Source organism: Mesoplodon densirostris, chromosome 5 (assembly GCF_025265405.1).
Source record: "Mesoplodon densirostris isolate mMesDen1 chromosome 5, mMesDen1 primary haplotype, whole genome shotgun sequence".
In the NCBI taxonomy this organism is placed as follows: domain Eukaryota; kingdom Metazoa; phylum Chordata; class Mammalia; order Artiodactyla; family Ziphiidae; genus Mesoplodon; species Mesoplodon densirostris.
Window position 1 is genome coordinate 8,448,732 of NC_082665.1, and position 17,886 is coordinate 8,466,617.

Here is a 17,886-nt window from a genome sequence, read left to right on the forward strand (position 1 = left end):
GTAACCTGAAAACCAAAATCAGACAAGATAGTCAATAAAGAAAAACAACAGGTGATTTCATTCATAAACAAATACAAAAACCTAAATAACATACTAGCAAACTCCATCCAGTTCACAAAAAGACAGTCCATCAAGGTCAATTTGCATTTATCTTAGGAACAAATGTAAGAGAATTAAGAATTTTTAAATGTATAAATTGGAATCTATTACTTAACAGATTAAAGGAGAAAAACCACAAGATATTGTCAACAGATGCAGAAAAGCATGTGACAAAACTGCAAACAAAGATTCCCCTAACTTAATAAAGAGTATCTATAGAAGCTCATAACAAACATGTTTAAGGGGGAAACATTTCTTTAAAATCAGGAATAAGACATGTAGTCTCACTATAATCACATGTATGCTCTCTATAATCACTTCTAATGAATAACCATAATCACATCCACTGAACATAGATCTAAAAGTGTGCCAACAAATTAAGGCAAGAAAAAAAAATTAAGGGAAAATAATTGGAAAGGAGAACCAAAAGTGTCACTATTTGCAAGTTATATAACTGTCCACATACGAAACCCAAAAGAATTACAGAAAATATACCAGAATAAGAGTTTATCAAGTGGATGACTGAAGATCAATGTAAAAAATCCATTGAATTTCTATTAACTAACAATGAACAGTCAGAAAATAGCATCTAAAAAGTATCATTTGTACCAGCAACAAAACTACTAGAAACCTTGGAATCAATATTTAAAAAATGTTAGATCTGTAAGAAAAAAATTACAAAACTATATCAAAAAATATTAAAAACCTAAATAAATGGAAATACATACCTCAAAATCTTAAAGATTTCAAGTCTCCCCCAAACTGATTTCAATCATTCCAATTTATTCCCAAAGAGTTTTTCATGTCACATGACAAGCTGTTACAAGAACAGCTAAGACTCGAGTGCCCCCCAGATAAGATTTCAGGTAAAGCTGCAGCATTAATAATCACGACAGTGTGGTATCAACACAGAGACAGACAAGTGGCACAGAAAGGCGAACCAGAAACAGACCCATGCCTACAGAAACTAAACATGTAAGAGAGGTGGTTCAGCAGATCACTGGTGAACAGAGGGCCAATTCAATACACGGAGTGAGGTCAATTGTAGCCACATGGGGGAAAAAAATGAATGTGGATCATTACCTCACACCATATACAAAAATCAGTACCAGACGGATTATGAATTTAAATGTGAAAGGCGTCATTTAAAAACTTTTAAAGAGAAACACAGGGCTTCCCTGGTGGCACAGTCGTTGAGAGTCCGCCTGCTGATGCAGGGGACATGGGTTCGTGCCCCGGTCCGGGAAGATCCCACATGCCGCAGAGTGGCTGGGCCCGTGAGCCATGGCTGCTGAGCCTGTGCGTCCGGAGCCTGTGCTCCGCAACGGGAGAGGCCACAGCAGTGAGAGGCCCACGTACTGCAAAAACAAAAAAACAAAACAAATAAAGAGAAACACAGGAGAACGACTTTGTAATCCCAGGGCAGGGAAAGTTTCCAATTAGATTACATTAAAATTAAGAACTTCTGTTCAGCAAAATACACCATGAAGTGCAAAAAGACAGACCATGAACTAGAAGAAGATATTTACAACGTGTATACTCAATAAAGGATCGACGTTACCAGTTTGTTTTAAAAGACAACCCAACAGAAAAATGGGTAAAAAATATGACGAGGTATTTTTTTGTGAACAAAAAGGACAGATGGTTCACAGACAAATGAAAAGATGCTCAAACTCATTAACAATCAAGAAATACAAATTAAAACCACAATGCACATCATTTCATATCCATCTGACTGATAAATACTAATAAGTCTAAAAGTAATAAGTGTTGCAGAAAATATAGATCAACTATAACTCTCACACACTGCTAATCAAAGTATATAAATTGACAAAACTGCTTGCCAAAGTATAAGCTGGTACAACCACTTCAGAAAACAATTTGGTATCATTTTGTAAAGTTGAACATTCATACCCCATAACCCAGCAATTCCACTTCTAGCAAATAGCTTACCACAGTGGTATTCCAACATTTTTTTACTCACAAACCACAACGCTTTAAAAATTACATATTCTTCACACTGTAAAATGACATCTAAAAAATTTCAGCCCCAAGTTTAAATAATTGCAAAGGATGAATTTCTAGAGTATCACAGTGACATTTTAAAACTGACATATTATTGGTTTAAAATGTCATAATTATCACAGCATAGAGTTGATCAAAAAATAACTAGTATATATGCTGATAATTAAACATAAAAGTTACATTTTATTGGAAATGCAGCTCTTGAGGAGATGGGAAGTGTCTGGATTAAAAGAGGTGTTTCCTAACACTATAGCTGCATGTATTTTAGATTAGCCTTTTGTTTTCCATGGAGAGTTTTTCAACTGGGACACTACCCTGGTAAGATTCCATATGGGTGAGCGCTATGCATTCCTAATTTAAGGCAGAAGTGCTACTGTGAGAGGGAAGGTGGGAAAATAGAACCAGGAGGAAGTTTCTGTCACAGGCTTCAGGCATTACCAGTTTTACGAAAGGGTACACATGGAATTTAATGATCACAATTGATTCATTAATATTACCTGTGCCCAAGTACTCCTCAGAAAATCTTTATTACTTCCCCAGAGGTCATATACCCCAGTGTGAAAAGTAGAGAAATTCTTGCAACTATGTACCAGAAGATATGTACAAGAATCTTCAAAATAGCAAAACCTAGAAACAACCAAAGTGTTCATCAACAGAAGAACGCATACACTGTGTTATATTCACCCATAGAATATTACACAGCTGTGAAAATTAATGACATATCTATACTGAATATCAGTGACTCTTAGAAACATAACATTGAGTGAAATAAGCAAGATCCAAAAAGCTGTATCCAGTATTCCTTTTTTTAGATTCAAAAACAATAGAAACCACACAATACATTGTTGAGGGATGTATACATATCTGATAAAATTATTTTTTAAAAAAACAAGGAATGACACACAATTTAGGATAGCAGTCACTCTGGAGGTGAGCACATTCATTATCGGTCATTTTGATTCCTGGATTGAGTGGTGGGTTGATAGGTGTTCATTTTATTGTTTTGTTTCACAATTTGCATATATGCTACATATTTTGAAAGTATCAAATATTACATTAGAGGAAAGAAGATTTTTAAAAAACCGTTCATCATATGCAAAAAAAGTATTTAATTAAATCACCTCACCTGCTATTAGAAAGGTACATCTAACATACCATGGAATTATATTACATCAACCATTGGAACTGATACATTAGGTACAAAATAAATGTTTACTGGAATTAATCTTATGAGAACCAAATGAGATAAAGACTGAGCCAGTTAACTGTGAGAGATGAACCCATAGGCTGACACAGGGCTAGAGCAGAAGCCAAGGTGGCTGCAAGCAAATTTAGCCGCAAGCTAAAGTTATAAGGAAGCTGGTCAGTAAAGAGAAGGCAAAAATGTAAAAGTCAGGTAACATACAGTGTTAGCAAGGGTGTGACAAATGGGTGTCTTCACTCAATACCAGTGAGAGTGAAAATTAGTGCAACCACTTTGAGAGCTTCTGTGATATTTAGTTACGTTGAAGATGCATATTTCCTAGTATAGAGCAAATCCACTACTAGGTGTATTTTCTCGAGAAACTTCCAAACGTGTGCACAAAGCAGACAAGTACAAAGATGTTTATTGCAGGATTGTTTTTAGAGTCAAAAACCAGAAACAAAGCCCATCAACAGGAAAACGGATAAGTAAATTATGGTATATTCATACAATGGAATTCTATACCAGCAATTAAAATGAATGAACCAAACACAATTATCCAATTTATTCATATGTAAATCTGAAAATGTGATGCTGATCGAAAAAAGCAAGTTGCAAAAAGACACATTGTTTAATACCATTAAAGTTTAAAACACACAACACTATATATTGTTTATGGATCCACCGTGATCAAAGTATAAAATATGCAAGGGAATGATATACACAAACCTAAACACGGTGACAACCTCTACGGAAGGAGGGTCAGGAACTGAGAGCACCTCCATATTTTGCAATTTTAGTTCTTTTAAATTAAAAAGAGGATCTGAAGTAAATTCGGCAAAATAATTACATCTGTAAGTCTTAATCATGGATTGGTTAGATACCCCTCTATATTTTATGTGTGAAATCTTCCAGAAATTAAAAAAAAGAAAAAAACGGAAAATTAGGCAAGAGTAAGAAAATTGAGCAAATGAACGAGAAACAGACACCGAAACGCAGCCCTTGAGCGCAGAGCACGAACCTTTGAGCAAGAGGAGTAGTTGGGTCTCTAATGGGTAATGGGTCTCTAATAGGATAAAAGGCAAATTTCCTGCAATACAAAATGTCCTAACTAGAGCTGTAATTATGAGGAAACTGCTCCCAAGGGGGGAGTAAAACCTGTAAGATGTCTACCTTGTTTCCCTCGCCACGACGCCGGGCAGAATCAAGAGTTAATTTACGTGAACGCCATAAAACACTATATGAACCGTTAAGTATTATCAAGAACGCCCAGGACCGGCTAAAAGGTGTCGTGTACATATTATTTTGGAAGGAGTCTGCAATCGAAGGTCTTTGGGCGTGTAGGGCGCCTCTGAAAATAGTACGCCACACTGGTATCAACCAACATTCACCTATGCCTTGACTCCATTTTTGGCCCTTGGCCCCCTTATTCCGTCCCCAAAACAGGCTGGCTCGACCGGCCACACCTGACATCGTAACTATTACGGCGCAGCTGGCCAGATCCGCTGCTGTCCCCCCTTCCCATTAGCGCTGGGGGAGGAAGGATGCTCCGAAGAGGCGCAGGGGACGGGGGAGCACTAGACTGATTTCTCCCTCCCCGTCCCCTCCCCGCGCTCGGCAGCCATTCTCACGAAAACAGGTGGCACAGATGTAGGGAACACAAGACAGAGGAGGGGCGTGCAAGAACGTTCACGAACACTCGCGAAAGACGACCTGATCACGCACTCGACAGGACCCAGGCGCGGCGCGCGCGCGGGGACACGCGAGGACGCAACCCCGGGCGGACGATGCTGCAAGCGGGGGTCACGACTACAGGAGGCGCGGCCACGCGCGCGGAGGACGCGCACCCTCGGAGAGAGGTAGTGACACAAACGGGGGCTCCCACACCGCCGGGGCGCCCACGCCGTCGCCGGGAAGAACTAGCGGACACAAAGGAGCCGGGAGGGGACACACGGGCCTGTGCCCACCCGCGCTCAGGCCGGCGGACCCTCCGCCTACCGAAGGTGTCACCCGCGCACCGACTGGGGCGAGGGTGCGCGTGCGGCCGGGGGATGCGCACACAAAGGGGCTTCTCCCACCCTCGAGCAGAAGCCCGGAGGGGGCCACACTTAAAAAGGGATGACACCAGACAAAGAAAACACACCCACTGAGGCCGACAAAAGCGGCCACACACTCCCCCTCTGCACCGGCACCCAAACCGCGCACACACACCGCGGGCGCCACGGCCAACGACGCGGGGCGACGCGCACACACCCACACTCACCACACACCCACGGAGGGGGTGTGGAGGGCCCCTCTCCCCGGGCATCTCGGCTACAGCGCGACAAGGTGACACATCCGGGAGCCCTGCCGCGCGCCAGGTGTGCACTCACCGGGGCCCGCAGCCCGCGAGCCTCGGACGCGGGCCGCCGCCGCCGCCGCCGCCTCAGGCCCTCCACGTCAGCCAGCGGGCGGGCAGGAGCGGCCGGCGGCGCAGGCGGCAGACGCGTCACGTGGGCCGCAATGCACATGCGCCGTCGTGCCGCCCCGCCCCCAGCGGCGGAGAGCTGACCGATCCCTCCCGCCCCCGCGCTCGCGCGTTCCTGCCGGACGAGGGTCGCGGTGCGCCTGCGCCCGGGCAGGGGTTGCCTTGGCGACTCGGCCTTTCTCCGTTTTCCTTCTCTCGCCCCCCTGCGGCTCCCTGGTCCGCGCCTGCGCAGAGGACTCGGCACGGAGGTGGCAGAACTGTGGGGAGGGACCGGAGTGGGCGCATGGAAGACCCAGGGTCGAGGGCCAACCCCAGTCCCCGGGCTCGAATGAGAAACAGACCCCACGAGAGGGCAGGTCCGGGTCCCGGGCGCCGAGGCCCAGGCCTGAGGAGGCCGCGCGGGCCTCCTGTCCCTGCTTGCCCTTCCCTTTTCGCACGGAGGCGAAACCTGCAGAGCTGGAGTGGCGTCAGTCCCTCCCCTGCTCCCCCCTTGCCTCCCCCCCACCTTACACTGCGGGAGGTGCGCGCTGTGGCGCGTGTGCATGTGTGCGCGTGCACGTGAGGTTTGGGGGCTGCTTGCGCCTACAGGCGAGGTATGGGTGCTTGTGTGCACGTGTGCAAGCAGGTGTGTGTTGGAGGTCTGTGCGCAGGTTGCCCGTTGGCAGTGGTTTAGGCTGGGAAAAAAACTGCGGAGGGGCTGTGCCCATAGCAAAGCGATGAGGTTATAATAGGCCAATGGTGTGAATCACTGACAGCTGATTGTTTCTTTCCCACAGATTATCTAAAGACACAGGGAAAATGGTGGAAAATTCACCGTCGCCATTGCCAGAAAGAGCGATTTATGGCTTTGTCCTTTTCTTAAGCTCCCAATTTGGCTTCTGTAAGTACCTTCCTGATGGATGGTCAGGGCCTTTCTCTGGTGTTCAAGGACAGGAAATTATTGCATTTGTTTGTAGAATGTGCACACAGGAACTGTGATCCTTTCTACCTTGGTGTCTTTTCGAGAAAACCTGGAGGGAACTCTTGTCTGTTAAGAGTGTTCTATATGCCAGACATGAGCCTGAAAGATTTCATCTCAACAGATCTTTAAAATGCAGCACCAGGCAAGATTGCAAAGTGAATGCAACTTGGTCCCTGCCTTTAAGGAGGTCATGGTTTTGTGGACAAGACAGAGGAGTAAATCTACAATTCTCTCTCAGTGTGATAAGTGCCATGGGCAGCCAGTGTCGAGACAAGAAATCAAAATGGAAAGTCAGGGAATTCCCTGGGGGTTCAGTGGTTCGGACTCTGTGCTCTCACTGCCAGAGCTCCGTCCCTGGTCAGGGAACTAAGATCCTACGAGCCATGCAGCAGCGTGGCCAAAAAACCCCACAAAACCCTTGGAGTCAGAGTGCGCTTTCTCCCAGGGACTTTGTCTTCACCAATAAGAAGGAAGAAGTGGGAAGGCATTGTGGGGTTTGGAAACGAGTAATCTGTTGTGGCCCTGGTGCAGCCTGTGGGAGGGACAGCAATCAGGTTATAGAAGTCAGCTGCACTTTACATTCTGGGTCTCAATCAGTCCCCATAAGGTCCCATTTTACAGATAAGGAAACTGATGTTCACTGAGACATGATATTCCCAGAGTCACACAGTGGGCCCCATGTCTCTCCCCCAAAGGATTTGAGAATTAGGGAGAAAAGTGTTTGCCCACAACTTTTTAGAATTTTGTGGAAGCCAGAAAGATGGAGTGGTCATGCTTCTGAACCCTAACTGCATCAGTATAGCCAACCAAGCTGTTGGCCAGGGGAGTCTGTGGAGTGAAGAAGTTATGACTTGAGTTCAAATCCTGACTGCTCCACAGATTAGCTTTGTGGAGGACCATTTAGTTAACTTCTTTGGTTCTTGAGATTCTTCATCTGTGAAAGGGTGGTGATGTTCATCAAATGCTTATGAAGCATAAGACAGTCCTGTGAGATAGATGTTGTCCTTAACTGTCCTCATTTTGCAGATGAGAATACGGAGGCACACGGGGCTTAAGTAATGTGCTCAAGGTCACACAGTCAGTAAATGATAAAAGCTAGAATTTGAACCCAGACACGCTGGGTTGACTTCACTATGCTGCCTCTTATGTCCGTTGTGAAGATTACTTGCCGTAATTTATGCAAAGCACTTAAAAGAATGCATAGGAACAATAAGTACGGGTTTCTCCCACAATCCAAAAGTAGAGACCATGCCTATGAAACCTTTCGTAAGCAGAAGTGGCGTAAAGCGAAGAAACGATTACCTTAGGGCACATCTTGCTAAGCAACGCACAAGGTAAATTGAGATAATGCACTCAATTTGATAAAGATACTCAGCTGAGATCAAGATGCTCACCGACACAGTTCAGAGCTACAGCAGTTTGATGCCGAGATGCTGAGTGTAGCTCTGGGGAAGGAGCCCAGACGTGCCACTCTCCCTGCTCTGGGTGGGCACCGCCTGTATCACGGTTCCCTGCAAAACAAACACTGAACGCGTTTTAAGTAAAAGCAAAAATCCTCTCCAGATTTCCTTTGGTTACCGAAGACAGTTACTAGTGTAGGTCTTTCATAAAAGCGAAATGGCTTAAAGCGAGCTTCCGGAAAGTGGGGATACCTGTATTTATTCAGTGTTAGCTGCTGCTGTTATCGTCATCATTTTTGTAAGTCCCTGTTCTATAGAGTTATTTGAAGGGTTAGAAACTATGTATATAAATAAAAGCAATGACTTTAAGACTTAAATCCAATAGTACCCACGACCAGAAATTAATTCTGCACATTTTTCTTGCGTACTTACCACGTGCCAGCCACTGTTACAGGCAAGGGAGGAGCAAAACAGCCCCCACCTTCCTGCTTTCACTGTTTTCATTCTGCTGGGGGGAGATTGCCAGTGGACAAATTAAATAATTAAACATGCAGAGTGTCAGATGAGAATGTGTGCCATGGGGAGAAATTAAGCCAGAAAGGAGGGTAAGAAGTGGGAGGAGTTGCCATCGTAAGTACAGCAGTCAGGTGATGCCTCACTGAGGGATGAGTTGTAAGCACAGACACGAAAAGCGAGAGTTAGCCATGTGGCACTCCAGGGAAAGAGCCTCCCAGAGAAGAGCCAGTGCAAAAGCCCGAGGAGGCCAGTGGTTTCAAGGAACAGATGGAGGTCAGTACGGTTGAAACCTGAGACAGTGAGGCAGAAAGTAACAGGATAGAGGAGCTCAGAGGCCAGTACCCAGCAGTCATAATGAAACTAGGTGGTGGGTATGCAGGGGTTACATGAGTCTCTCTGTACGTTGAAATATTTACTGACTTGAAAAGCTAATTGTCTTAATCTGTTCAGGCTGCTATAACAAAGTACTGTAGACTGGGTAGCTTAACCAATCGACATTTATTTCTCACAGCTCTGGAGACAGGGAAATGCGAGATCAGGATGCCAGCATGGCTGGGTTCTTGGTAAGGGCCCTCGTACGGTTTGCAGACAACCACCCCCTTGCCGTATCCTCACGTAGTAGAGAAAGAAAGGACACTCATCCCATGATGGAGACCGCTCCCTCATGACCTCATCTATACCTAACTGCCTTTCAAAGGCCCCATCTCCAAATCCATCACATTGCGGATTAGTGTTTCCAAATATTTATTGGGGGGGGGGGACACAAATATTCCATCCATCACAGTAGTTATAGATTGTGGTAATAGCTTTGAGGGCAATAAAGGGAAATGACAGGGAGTAATGAAGGTGTGGTAGGTGGGACACAGCTGGGAGAGCAAGTGATTGGGGAAAACCTCTCTTAAGGTGACATTTGAGCTAAGACATAAAGCAGGCTAAGGAACCATCTGCCTTGGAAGAGCCAAAGGAAGATCATTCCAGGCAGACAGCACTCGCTGTAAATGCAGTGACCCGGCGTCCGCAAGGTTGTTTGAAGCACAGAAATGAGTCACTGTCCAGAGCCGGAGCGTAGTGCGTGAGGGCTGGACATTGGAGAGGCGGGCCGAGCCAGGTCGTTCAAGTTCTTGCAAGCCCTAGGATTTTATTCTAAGGGCATGGAAGGATTTGAACTGGCAAGTGATAGGGCCAGATTTGTGTTTTTGGAACATCTCTCGACGCCGTGTGGAGAGTGACTGCTCCAGTATCTCTTTCTTCGGGGTTGGAATGACTAGATCCCACTCTGAAAGCCTGGGAGTCGTCTTCACTTGTGCTTTTCCTTCTGCCCCAACTCATTCATCCGCTGCTGCCACTGAGCCTGCCGGGGTCTCACTTCTTCCACAGATTCATCCTACATGCAGCCGTCACAGTGACGCACTTGAGATCCAGACGTGAACTCCCCTGATTAAAACCTCTGGTTGGAGCCTGGATGGTTATTTCTCTTGGTAGTCTGATGTAACTGTAAAGCTACCAACAGAATATCCAGTTGTTCCCCTTGCCCAGAGCATAAAGTCCATGTTCCTCTCCGAAGGTCTTCCATGATCTGGGACCTGTTCACTTATCCGGCTAGTTTCTCCCTGCTCAGAGCTTCGTACTTTATGCCCGAGCCACTCCACGCTGCCTGGGGTTCCCCCAAATACGTCGCCTCTGCTTCATGTCGTTTCCAGTGCTCTGGCTGCTGCCTGTAAGCCCAGTGTGAAGACATTGCTCAGGTTCTCATTCCAGCTCTGTAACGTTTAGCTGTGAGACCTTGAGCAAGTTATTTACATTCCGTGAGCCTCAATTTTTTTCACCTGTGAGTAAGGACTACCAGCACACACCTCGGAGGGTTCTGGGGAGGGTCCAGTAAGATAGTGCCTGGGAAGTTCCTGCCACTACATTTGACTCGTTTCTCTCTCCCACACGACTTTGTGAGAATAGAGACCATGTCTCATTTATCTTTATAGCCTCGACCTTCTCATAGTGCCTGGCATATGGCAGATGTGCGGTAAATATTCATTCACTTAATTAAGCAAATGATTTCCATTTATGAATTTGCATTTGTTTCCCCACTGTATTTCTTTTTTTAATATATTTGTTTGTTTGTTTGTTTGTTTTTGGCTGCATTGGGCCTTTGTTGCTGCACGTGGGCTTTCTCTAGTTGCGGCCAGCGGGGGCTACTCTTCGGTGCGCGGGCTTCTCACTGCGGTGGCTTCTCTTGTTGCCGAGCATGGGCCCTAGGCATGTGGGCTCCAGTAGTTGTGACATACGGGCTCAGTAGTTGTGGCTCGCGGGCTCTAGAGCACAGGCTTGTGGCGCAGGGGCTTAGTTGCTCCGCAGCATGTGGGATCTTCCTGGACCAGGGCTCGAACCCGTGTCCCCCGCATTGGCAGGCGGATTCTTAACCACTGCACCACCAGGGAAGTGCTGTTTGTATTTCATTAATCTTGAAAACTCAAGCTCCAAGCCAGCTCCTTGCCAGCTTTTCCCTCTGCCGTCTACCACACCAGCTCTCTCTTCAGGTCCCCAGCGCTCTCTCTGTGGTGGTTGCTGGGAACACCGTTTTCTCATATTTCCTTCCTTCCTCTCATCTGCAAGCCCAGCATTTTCATCTGGCTAACCCCCTATTCATCCTTTAGGCCCCAATTTAATGACTTCCTCCAGGAAATCTTTCCTAACCATTCACATCACCACCACTGTGGGCTGAGGGCCGCCTTATGTGTTCCGATATCCTCTTTTGTTACTCGCTCGTTAGCACTTATCAGAGTGTATTAAAAATACCCATTTATTCCTCTCTATTCCTTGCTCAATTTTAAGCTCAGAGAGGGCACAGGCCATCTCTTTCGGGTTCACCATTGTATCGCACACTCCTGACATAGAGAATTCCGTAATACATATTTGTTGAGAAAAATGTTGATCCTTCATCATCACTGAGACAGGCTTGAAATTTCTCTCTGCCACTTACCTTGGACAGATGATGTAACATGTCTAAGACTCCAGTTCCTCATCTGTAAAAATGGCTTAATACCTACTAGGATTGTTTTGAGGATTAAATGAAATAATGCATGTAAAGTGCTCAGAAGTGTGCTTAGCCACAGTGAGTGCTCAGAGGTTGGCTGTTGTTATAATAGAGGGACAACAGTAAAGGGTGCCACAGAGACCTGGATTGAGGGAAATAAGATCGTGCTCTAGGAGATAAGGCATGTTGTGAATCAGAACAAGGGTAGATAAATTCACCTTTATGCCCCTAAATGTCTGTAGTTATTTCAACCCTGTGGGGATGAAGTGTTGAACACCTACTACGTATAAAGCAAATTGCTAGGTGCTATAAGGATTACAACAATTACTAAGGCATGATTTCCGCCCTTAAATTGCTTAAAATACAGTGTGAGTAGTGGAAGTTAAGACATGTTTTTTAAAATAACTAAGAGGAGTTGTTTAATGGGTATAGAGTTTCAGATTCACAGGATGAAATAGTTCTAGAAACCTGTTTCACAGCAATACAAATATACTTGACACTGCTGAACATTACACTTAAAATGGTTAAGATGGTAAATTCTATGGTTTGGTTTTTTTTTTTCGTTTATTTTTGGCTGTGTCGGGTCTTAGTTATGGCACGTGGTCTCTTTCGTTGCAGCGTGCCAGCTTCTCTCTAGTTGTTTTATCTGAACCTTGATAGATTGGATGCATGCCTTACTGACCTTTTTTCCTTTTTTTTTTTCCCTCTTCCGCAGTACTGTATCTTGTGTGGGCTTTTATTCCTGAATCTTGGCTAAACTCCTTAGGCTTAACCTATTGGCCTCAAAAGTAAGTTCAATGTATTTCTTAAATAAAATAAGAGTATATCAGTGCTGTTTTGAAGGATCAGGTTTTTTCTTAAGACTTATGCAAATCTTGTATTTATTCTTTTAAGATCCATAAATAGCCATATAGAAATTTAAAGCTTTTTAAAGACGATTATTGATACACTTCTACTTAAAGATGGTGGGCTAAATGCACATCTTTATCTCTCCTTCCTCCCAAAATCTTGTTAAAATAAGCCCATAGAAAAAAATAATTGTTAAGCTATAAACCCACAGGAGCAAATAACGGGATAGTGGAGGTGTATCAATAAAATCTTGGGAAGTGGATTGCAGATAGGTGAGAAGTAACTAACTGAATTTCCACTTTCCCACATTGCTAAAGCAGGGAAGCCAGCTAGAGCCTCTGTGCCCACAACACAGAGAGGCCCAGACATTGGAGGTACGGGTACCTCTTTAACATGGTATTTCTGGGTTGGGCTGAAAACAGTGTTTAAAGAACATTTGACCCTCAAATCCCCCTCCTCAGCCCTTAAAGCTGGGAGACCAACCCTCCCCTGCAGAAGACAGGAGTTTTATGCTCTGGAAAGGCTGAATGAGAGTCTCTAGTCTGGGGGACACTAGGTCTAACTAGGAACGTTATTGAAAACAGGGATCAGTGAAAATCTGCATTGCTGAATAGTGAGATTCCTCCCAAGCACGGTTCCTCTCTAGGCTCTCAGGCTTGTGGTTGGCAGGCTTATACCACCCACCTCCTCCCAGCAAGATAGGAGGGTCCTCCCTGAAGAGGTTGACCAGCTCAAGAGAAAGGGTCTCTAATTTCTGATAATTAGAGGTCCTCCAGTGGAATGGCCAGGTCTCCCATAGTGTGGGTCTCCAGCTGGCCGGCCCAGCCCACATATGCACAGAGCTTCCAATTAGCTTGTTAGTAGTTCATCTTTATTTATTTATTTTTTTATGTCTCCCCGGCCGCCTCCCTGCCTTCCCAGTACTTCATCTTTAAATATGAATGGGCAACTTATCAGACATTAAAAGAAAGCCTCTAAAATGAAATACAAGAGAAAAAAGCAAAAAAAAAAAAGAAAAGAAACTTGAAGAAAATGGAGATAATGCAAAGAGCAGAAGAAAACTTTAAAATAAAATCCTCAGAGATAAAAAACGATTATAACTATGAAACAACAGGATGCTATAAAATAGGGAATGTTCAGAGAATTACTGCATTTGCAAATTATAAATATGGTAGCCAAAATTAACATTTTAATTGAAGGTTTAGAAGAAACACCAAAAGTAATCTCCAGAAAGTAGGACAGAGTATAGCAAAATAGAAACTAGAGAAAAGATGAGGAAAGTGTAACAGCAAAAAATCTCTTAGAAGTTCCGGAAAGAGAAAACAGTAGGGAAGAAATTATTAAATAATGCACCCAATAAAACGTGAGGTCGAGCGTTTGATGTGTTTAAGTGTATTAGGAGGCATATACTAGAGCCTATCAGAGAATTTGAGGATTGAGGATCGATAGGTACATGGGAAACCAAGCAAACAGACAAAAAGTAGTCATTAATTTCCAGGAAAAACAAAAAAATTGTACAAGAAGACATATAATAATAATACGGTGCTCAGTGGCAAACATTATTTATATATACATCTTTATCTCCATATTAGCATGTTTCCAGAAAATGCCTGAAGTTTAAAAAATCAAGAAATAATCATAGGGGTATGTTGTGTAGGAAGGTGGAGGTAAACACCGGAAGAAACAGCTTAGGTGCTGAGAGTGTTCCCTGCTGGGAAGTAAGACTCCAGGGCCCACACAGGGGTACAGGATAGCAGCTTCACTGTAGGCCAGTAGAACTACTGGACTGCCTTTTAGGTACACGTATTATTTCAGTCAAAGCTAAAATTAAGTTTAAAAGTGTATTAACTTGGTGATGAACTCTAGAGAACTGCCACTTTTTAGGAAGTCTGTTACCTACTTTAATATTCTTTTCTGCAGATACTGGGCAGTTGCACTGCCTGTGTACCTCCTCGTTACGGTAGTGATTGGTTACGTGCTCTTATTCGGGATGAACATGATGAGTACCTCTCCACTCAACTCCATTCATACGATCACAGGTAAACTTATATCAAAGGAAAGTGCCGGGGGATGGAGGAGTCGGGTGTTAACACTTTTGTCAAGAAAAGCAGGGACTTCCCTGGTGGTCCCGTAGTTAAGACTCCGCGCTCCCGGGACTTCCCCAGTGGTGCAGTGGTTAAGAATCCTCCTGCCAATGCAGGGGACACAGGTTCGATCCCTGGTCCGGGAAGATCCCCCATGCCATGGAGCAACTAAGCCCGTGCGCCACAGCTACTGAGCCTGCACTCTAGAGCCCAAGGGCCACAACTACTGACCCCACGTGTAGCAACCACTGAAGCCCACGTGCTCTGGGGCCCATGTGCTGCAAGTACTGAGCCCACATGCTGCAACTACTGAAGCCCGTGCACCTAGAGCCCGTGCTCCACAACAAGAGAAGCCACCGCAATGAGAAGCCCGTGCACCACAACGAAGAGTAGCCCCTGCTCACCACAGCTAGAGAAAACCCGCACGCAGCAATGAAGACCCAACACAGCCCCAAAAATAATAATAATAAAAAATAAACCTAGATCATTAAAAAAAAAAAAAAAAAAGGCTCTGCGCTCCCAGTGCAGGGGGCCCAGGTCCAATCCTTAGTCAGGGAACTAGATCCCGCATGCCACAACTAAGAGTCTGCCTGCTGCCACTAAAGAAGCCCACATGCCACAACTAAAAAGATCCCACGTGCTGCAACTAAGACCCAGCACAGCGAAATAAATAAATAAATAAATATTTTTTAAAAAGAAAAGCAACAAAGAACAGGCTGCAGTAATTGACACATATCAGCATAGTAAAAAAACTGGGAGAAATACAATTATACCAGAGGAAATGTTCACATGGCACAAATAAGCTGTCATGAATATGCTGTTTATTACACTAGTTAACAGGTATATTTTCCCATAAAAACCACAAGTATGTAATATGTTCCATGGCAACTTTGCCTGAGAGAAACTTCTTTTATCCTAAACAAGCTGTGTTGATCAAGGGATGACAGAGAGGTCCGTACAGACCTTGTCTGGGAGGAGGAGTTTGGGGGTGTGTATCCTCAGGATCACTGTGTAAACCTGACTGCAATTAAGTGGATAGAAGAGCCACAGCATGTTTTTTGTAGTTGTTGTTAAGTTCTTTTATTTCATATCTAAAGATTAAAGTAGATTCCTAGGAGTTCCCTGGTGGCCTGATGGTTAGGATTCCCGGCTTTCACTGCTATGGTCTGGGTTCAGTCTCCTGATTGGGGAACTGAGATCCCACAAGCCGCATGGCATAGCGAAAATTAAAAAAAAAAAAAAAATTAGATTCCTGAACTTGCTTGTATTCTAGGAAGCAAAGTATTCTTTAAGTTCTGGTATGATTTTTTTAACTTTTAGATATTGCTTTTCTGATAACCTACTGTGTTCCCTGCATACTTGGCTGGAATTACAGCAAATAGACAATTTGTACAAAGAGGGGAAATTGTTAAGTTTGCATGAATGATTGTACCAAATGATTGGGGTGTTGATATAATTCTGCTCCTATGAGAAATGTACAAATGGGGCTTGAATCATTGTACAGTTGAATGAAATATATTTTTTTAAATTTATTTTTGGCTGCATTGGGTCTTTGTTGCTGCATGTGGGCTTTCTCTAGTTCTGGCGAGCGGGGGCTACTCTTTGTTGCAGTGCACAGGCTTCTCATTGCAGTGGCTTCTCTCGTTGCGGAGCACGGGCTCTAGGCTTGCGGGCTTCAGTAGTTGCAGCACACGGGCTCAGTAGTTGCGGCACGCAGGCCCTAGAGCATGTGGGCTCAGTAGTTGTGGTGAGTGGGCTTAGTTGCTCCGCGGCATGTGGGATCTTCCCGGACCAGGGCTCAAACCCGTGTCCCCTGCTTTGACAAGCGGATTCTTACCACAGCACCACCAGTGAAGTCCCTGAAATATTAATTTCTTACCCAAGTTAGAGGTTGCCAAAAGTACTTGGCTGATTTTTATTCTAATTGGGACATTTCTTCTAAAGAGAGAATTTAAGGGGCCTTTTAATTATGTTAAACATGGTATTTGTCATTATCCAAACATTAGCCTAGTAAACTATGTGGTGGGTCTCCACAGACCACAGAGATTGTTGAAGAAATTGCTTGAGTAAACAGAGCCTCTTGTCCTCTTCTTACAGATAACTATGCCAAAAACCAACAGCCGAAGAAATACCAAGAAGAGGCCATCCCAGCATTAAGAGATATTCCTATTAGTGAAGTAAACCAAATGTTTTTTCTTGCAGCCAAAGAACTTTACACCAAAAACTGAATTGTACATAGACTAATACCAAACATTTATTACAAATTTTTGATGGAAGAATTTCGACCATAGTAATTTTGACTGTCTTTCTGATTAATATCCAGTATTGAAATGTTAAAAAAAAAAGGAAAGAAAAATGTAAGTTGAACTTCTCTCAGATTAAGTTCTATTAATATTATAAATGTTATCAAATAGTAGTTACTAATGGACAGAGTAAATAAAATACCGCATTACCGTATGGCAAGTGTCCCTCCAGAGAGGCATTCATGTTGTAATTTTCAAAGGGCAATTGTGTCCTTCCCACTGTTCTTAAAAGCCCAGAATTCAAACTCTTAGGTTTAGGAGAAGGGCACATTTAATATGTGTCTCTGCCATCAGATTCGTGTCTCAGGGACGACTGCTTTAGATGGGACAGTCGATGAAAGCTGCTGTGAGGAGGCAGTTGGGGTTGAGGTTTGATTAGCAAAAACAGGAGCCGTCACATGTGGATGGACCTAGAGTCTGTCATACAGAGTGAAGTAGGTCAGAAAGAGAAAGACAAATGCCATATGCTGACACATATATATGGAATTTAAGAAAAAATATGTCATGAAGAACCTAGGGGTAAGACAGGAATAAAGACACAGACCTAGAGAATGGACTTGAGGATATGGGGAGGGGGAAGGGGAAGCTGGGACGAAGTGAGAGAGTGGCATGGACATATATACACTACCAAATGTAAAATCGATGGATAGTGGGAAGCAGCCGCATTGCACAGGGAGATGAGCTTGGTGCTTTGTGACCACCTAGGGGGGTGGGATAGGGAGGGTAGGAGGGAGGGAGACGCAAGAGGGAAGAGATAAGGGAACATATGTATATGTATAACTGATTCACTTTGTTATAAAGCAGAAACTAACACACCATTGTAAAGCAATTATACTCCAATAAAGATGTAAAAAAAAAAAAAAAAAAAAAGATTAGAGGGTCAGCAGGGCAGAGACCTTGGGTGGGAAGGAAGGAGGGAGGGAGCGCGGCGTGTCCTAAGGCCAGGAGGCCAGCAGGGGGCCTAGCGC

The 17,886-nt window shown here is 44.3% G+C and overlaps 2 protein-coding genes across 9 annotated transcripts in view; one reads left to right on the forward strand and one right to left on the reverse strand.

The window, feature by feature from the left end:
- The window catches only part of TTC3 (tetratricopeptide repeat domain 3), a 141,563-nt gene extending 135,779 nt beyond the window's left edge, over positions 1-5,784 (reverse strand). For 3 of the 6 annotated variants that reach the window (XM_060098492.1, XM_060098493.1, XM_060098488.1), the window contains exon 1: positions 5,680-5,784. The gene's annotated coding sequence lies outside the window, so the exon portion shown is untranslated. The other 3 variants (XM_060098494.1, XM_060098490.1, XM_060098496.1) reach the window with 3 other exon arrangements.
- On the forward strand, positions 5,086-17,072 carry PIGP (phosphatidylinositol glycan anchor biosynthesis class P). Of its 3 annotated transcripts, none has more exons than XM_060098499.1 (5): positions 5,086-5,166; positions 6,551-6,654; positions 12,398-12,470; positions 14,452-14,570; positions 16,713-17,072. In XM_060098499.1, the coding sequence occupies exons 2-5, from the start codon at positions 6,573-6,575 to the stop codon at positions 16,841-16,843; spliced, it is 405 nt and encodes a 134-aa protein (XP_059954482.1). In that variant the 5' UTR covers positions 5,086-5,166; positions 6,551-6,572; the 3' UTR covers positions 16,844-17,072. The 3 variants fall into 3 exon arrangements, with proteins under 3 accessions (XP_059954482.1, XP_059954483.1, XP_059954481.1); XM_060098500.1 differs by lacking the exon at positions 5,086-5,166 and adding an exon at positions 5,847-6,022; XM_060098498.1 differs by lacking the exon at positions 5,086-5,166 and adding an exon at positions 6,029-6,130.
- The last annotated feature ends 814 nt before the right edge of the window (positions 17,073-17,886 follow it).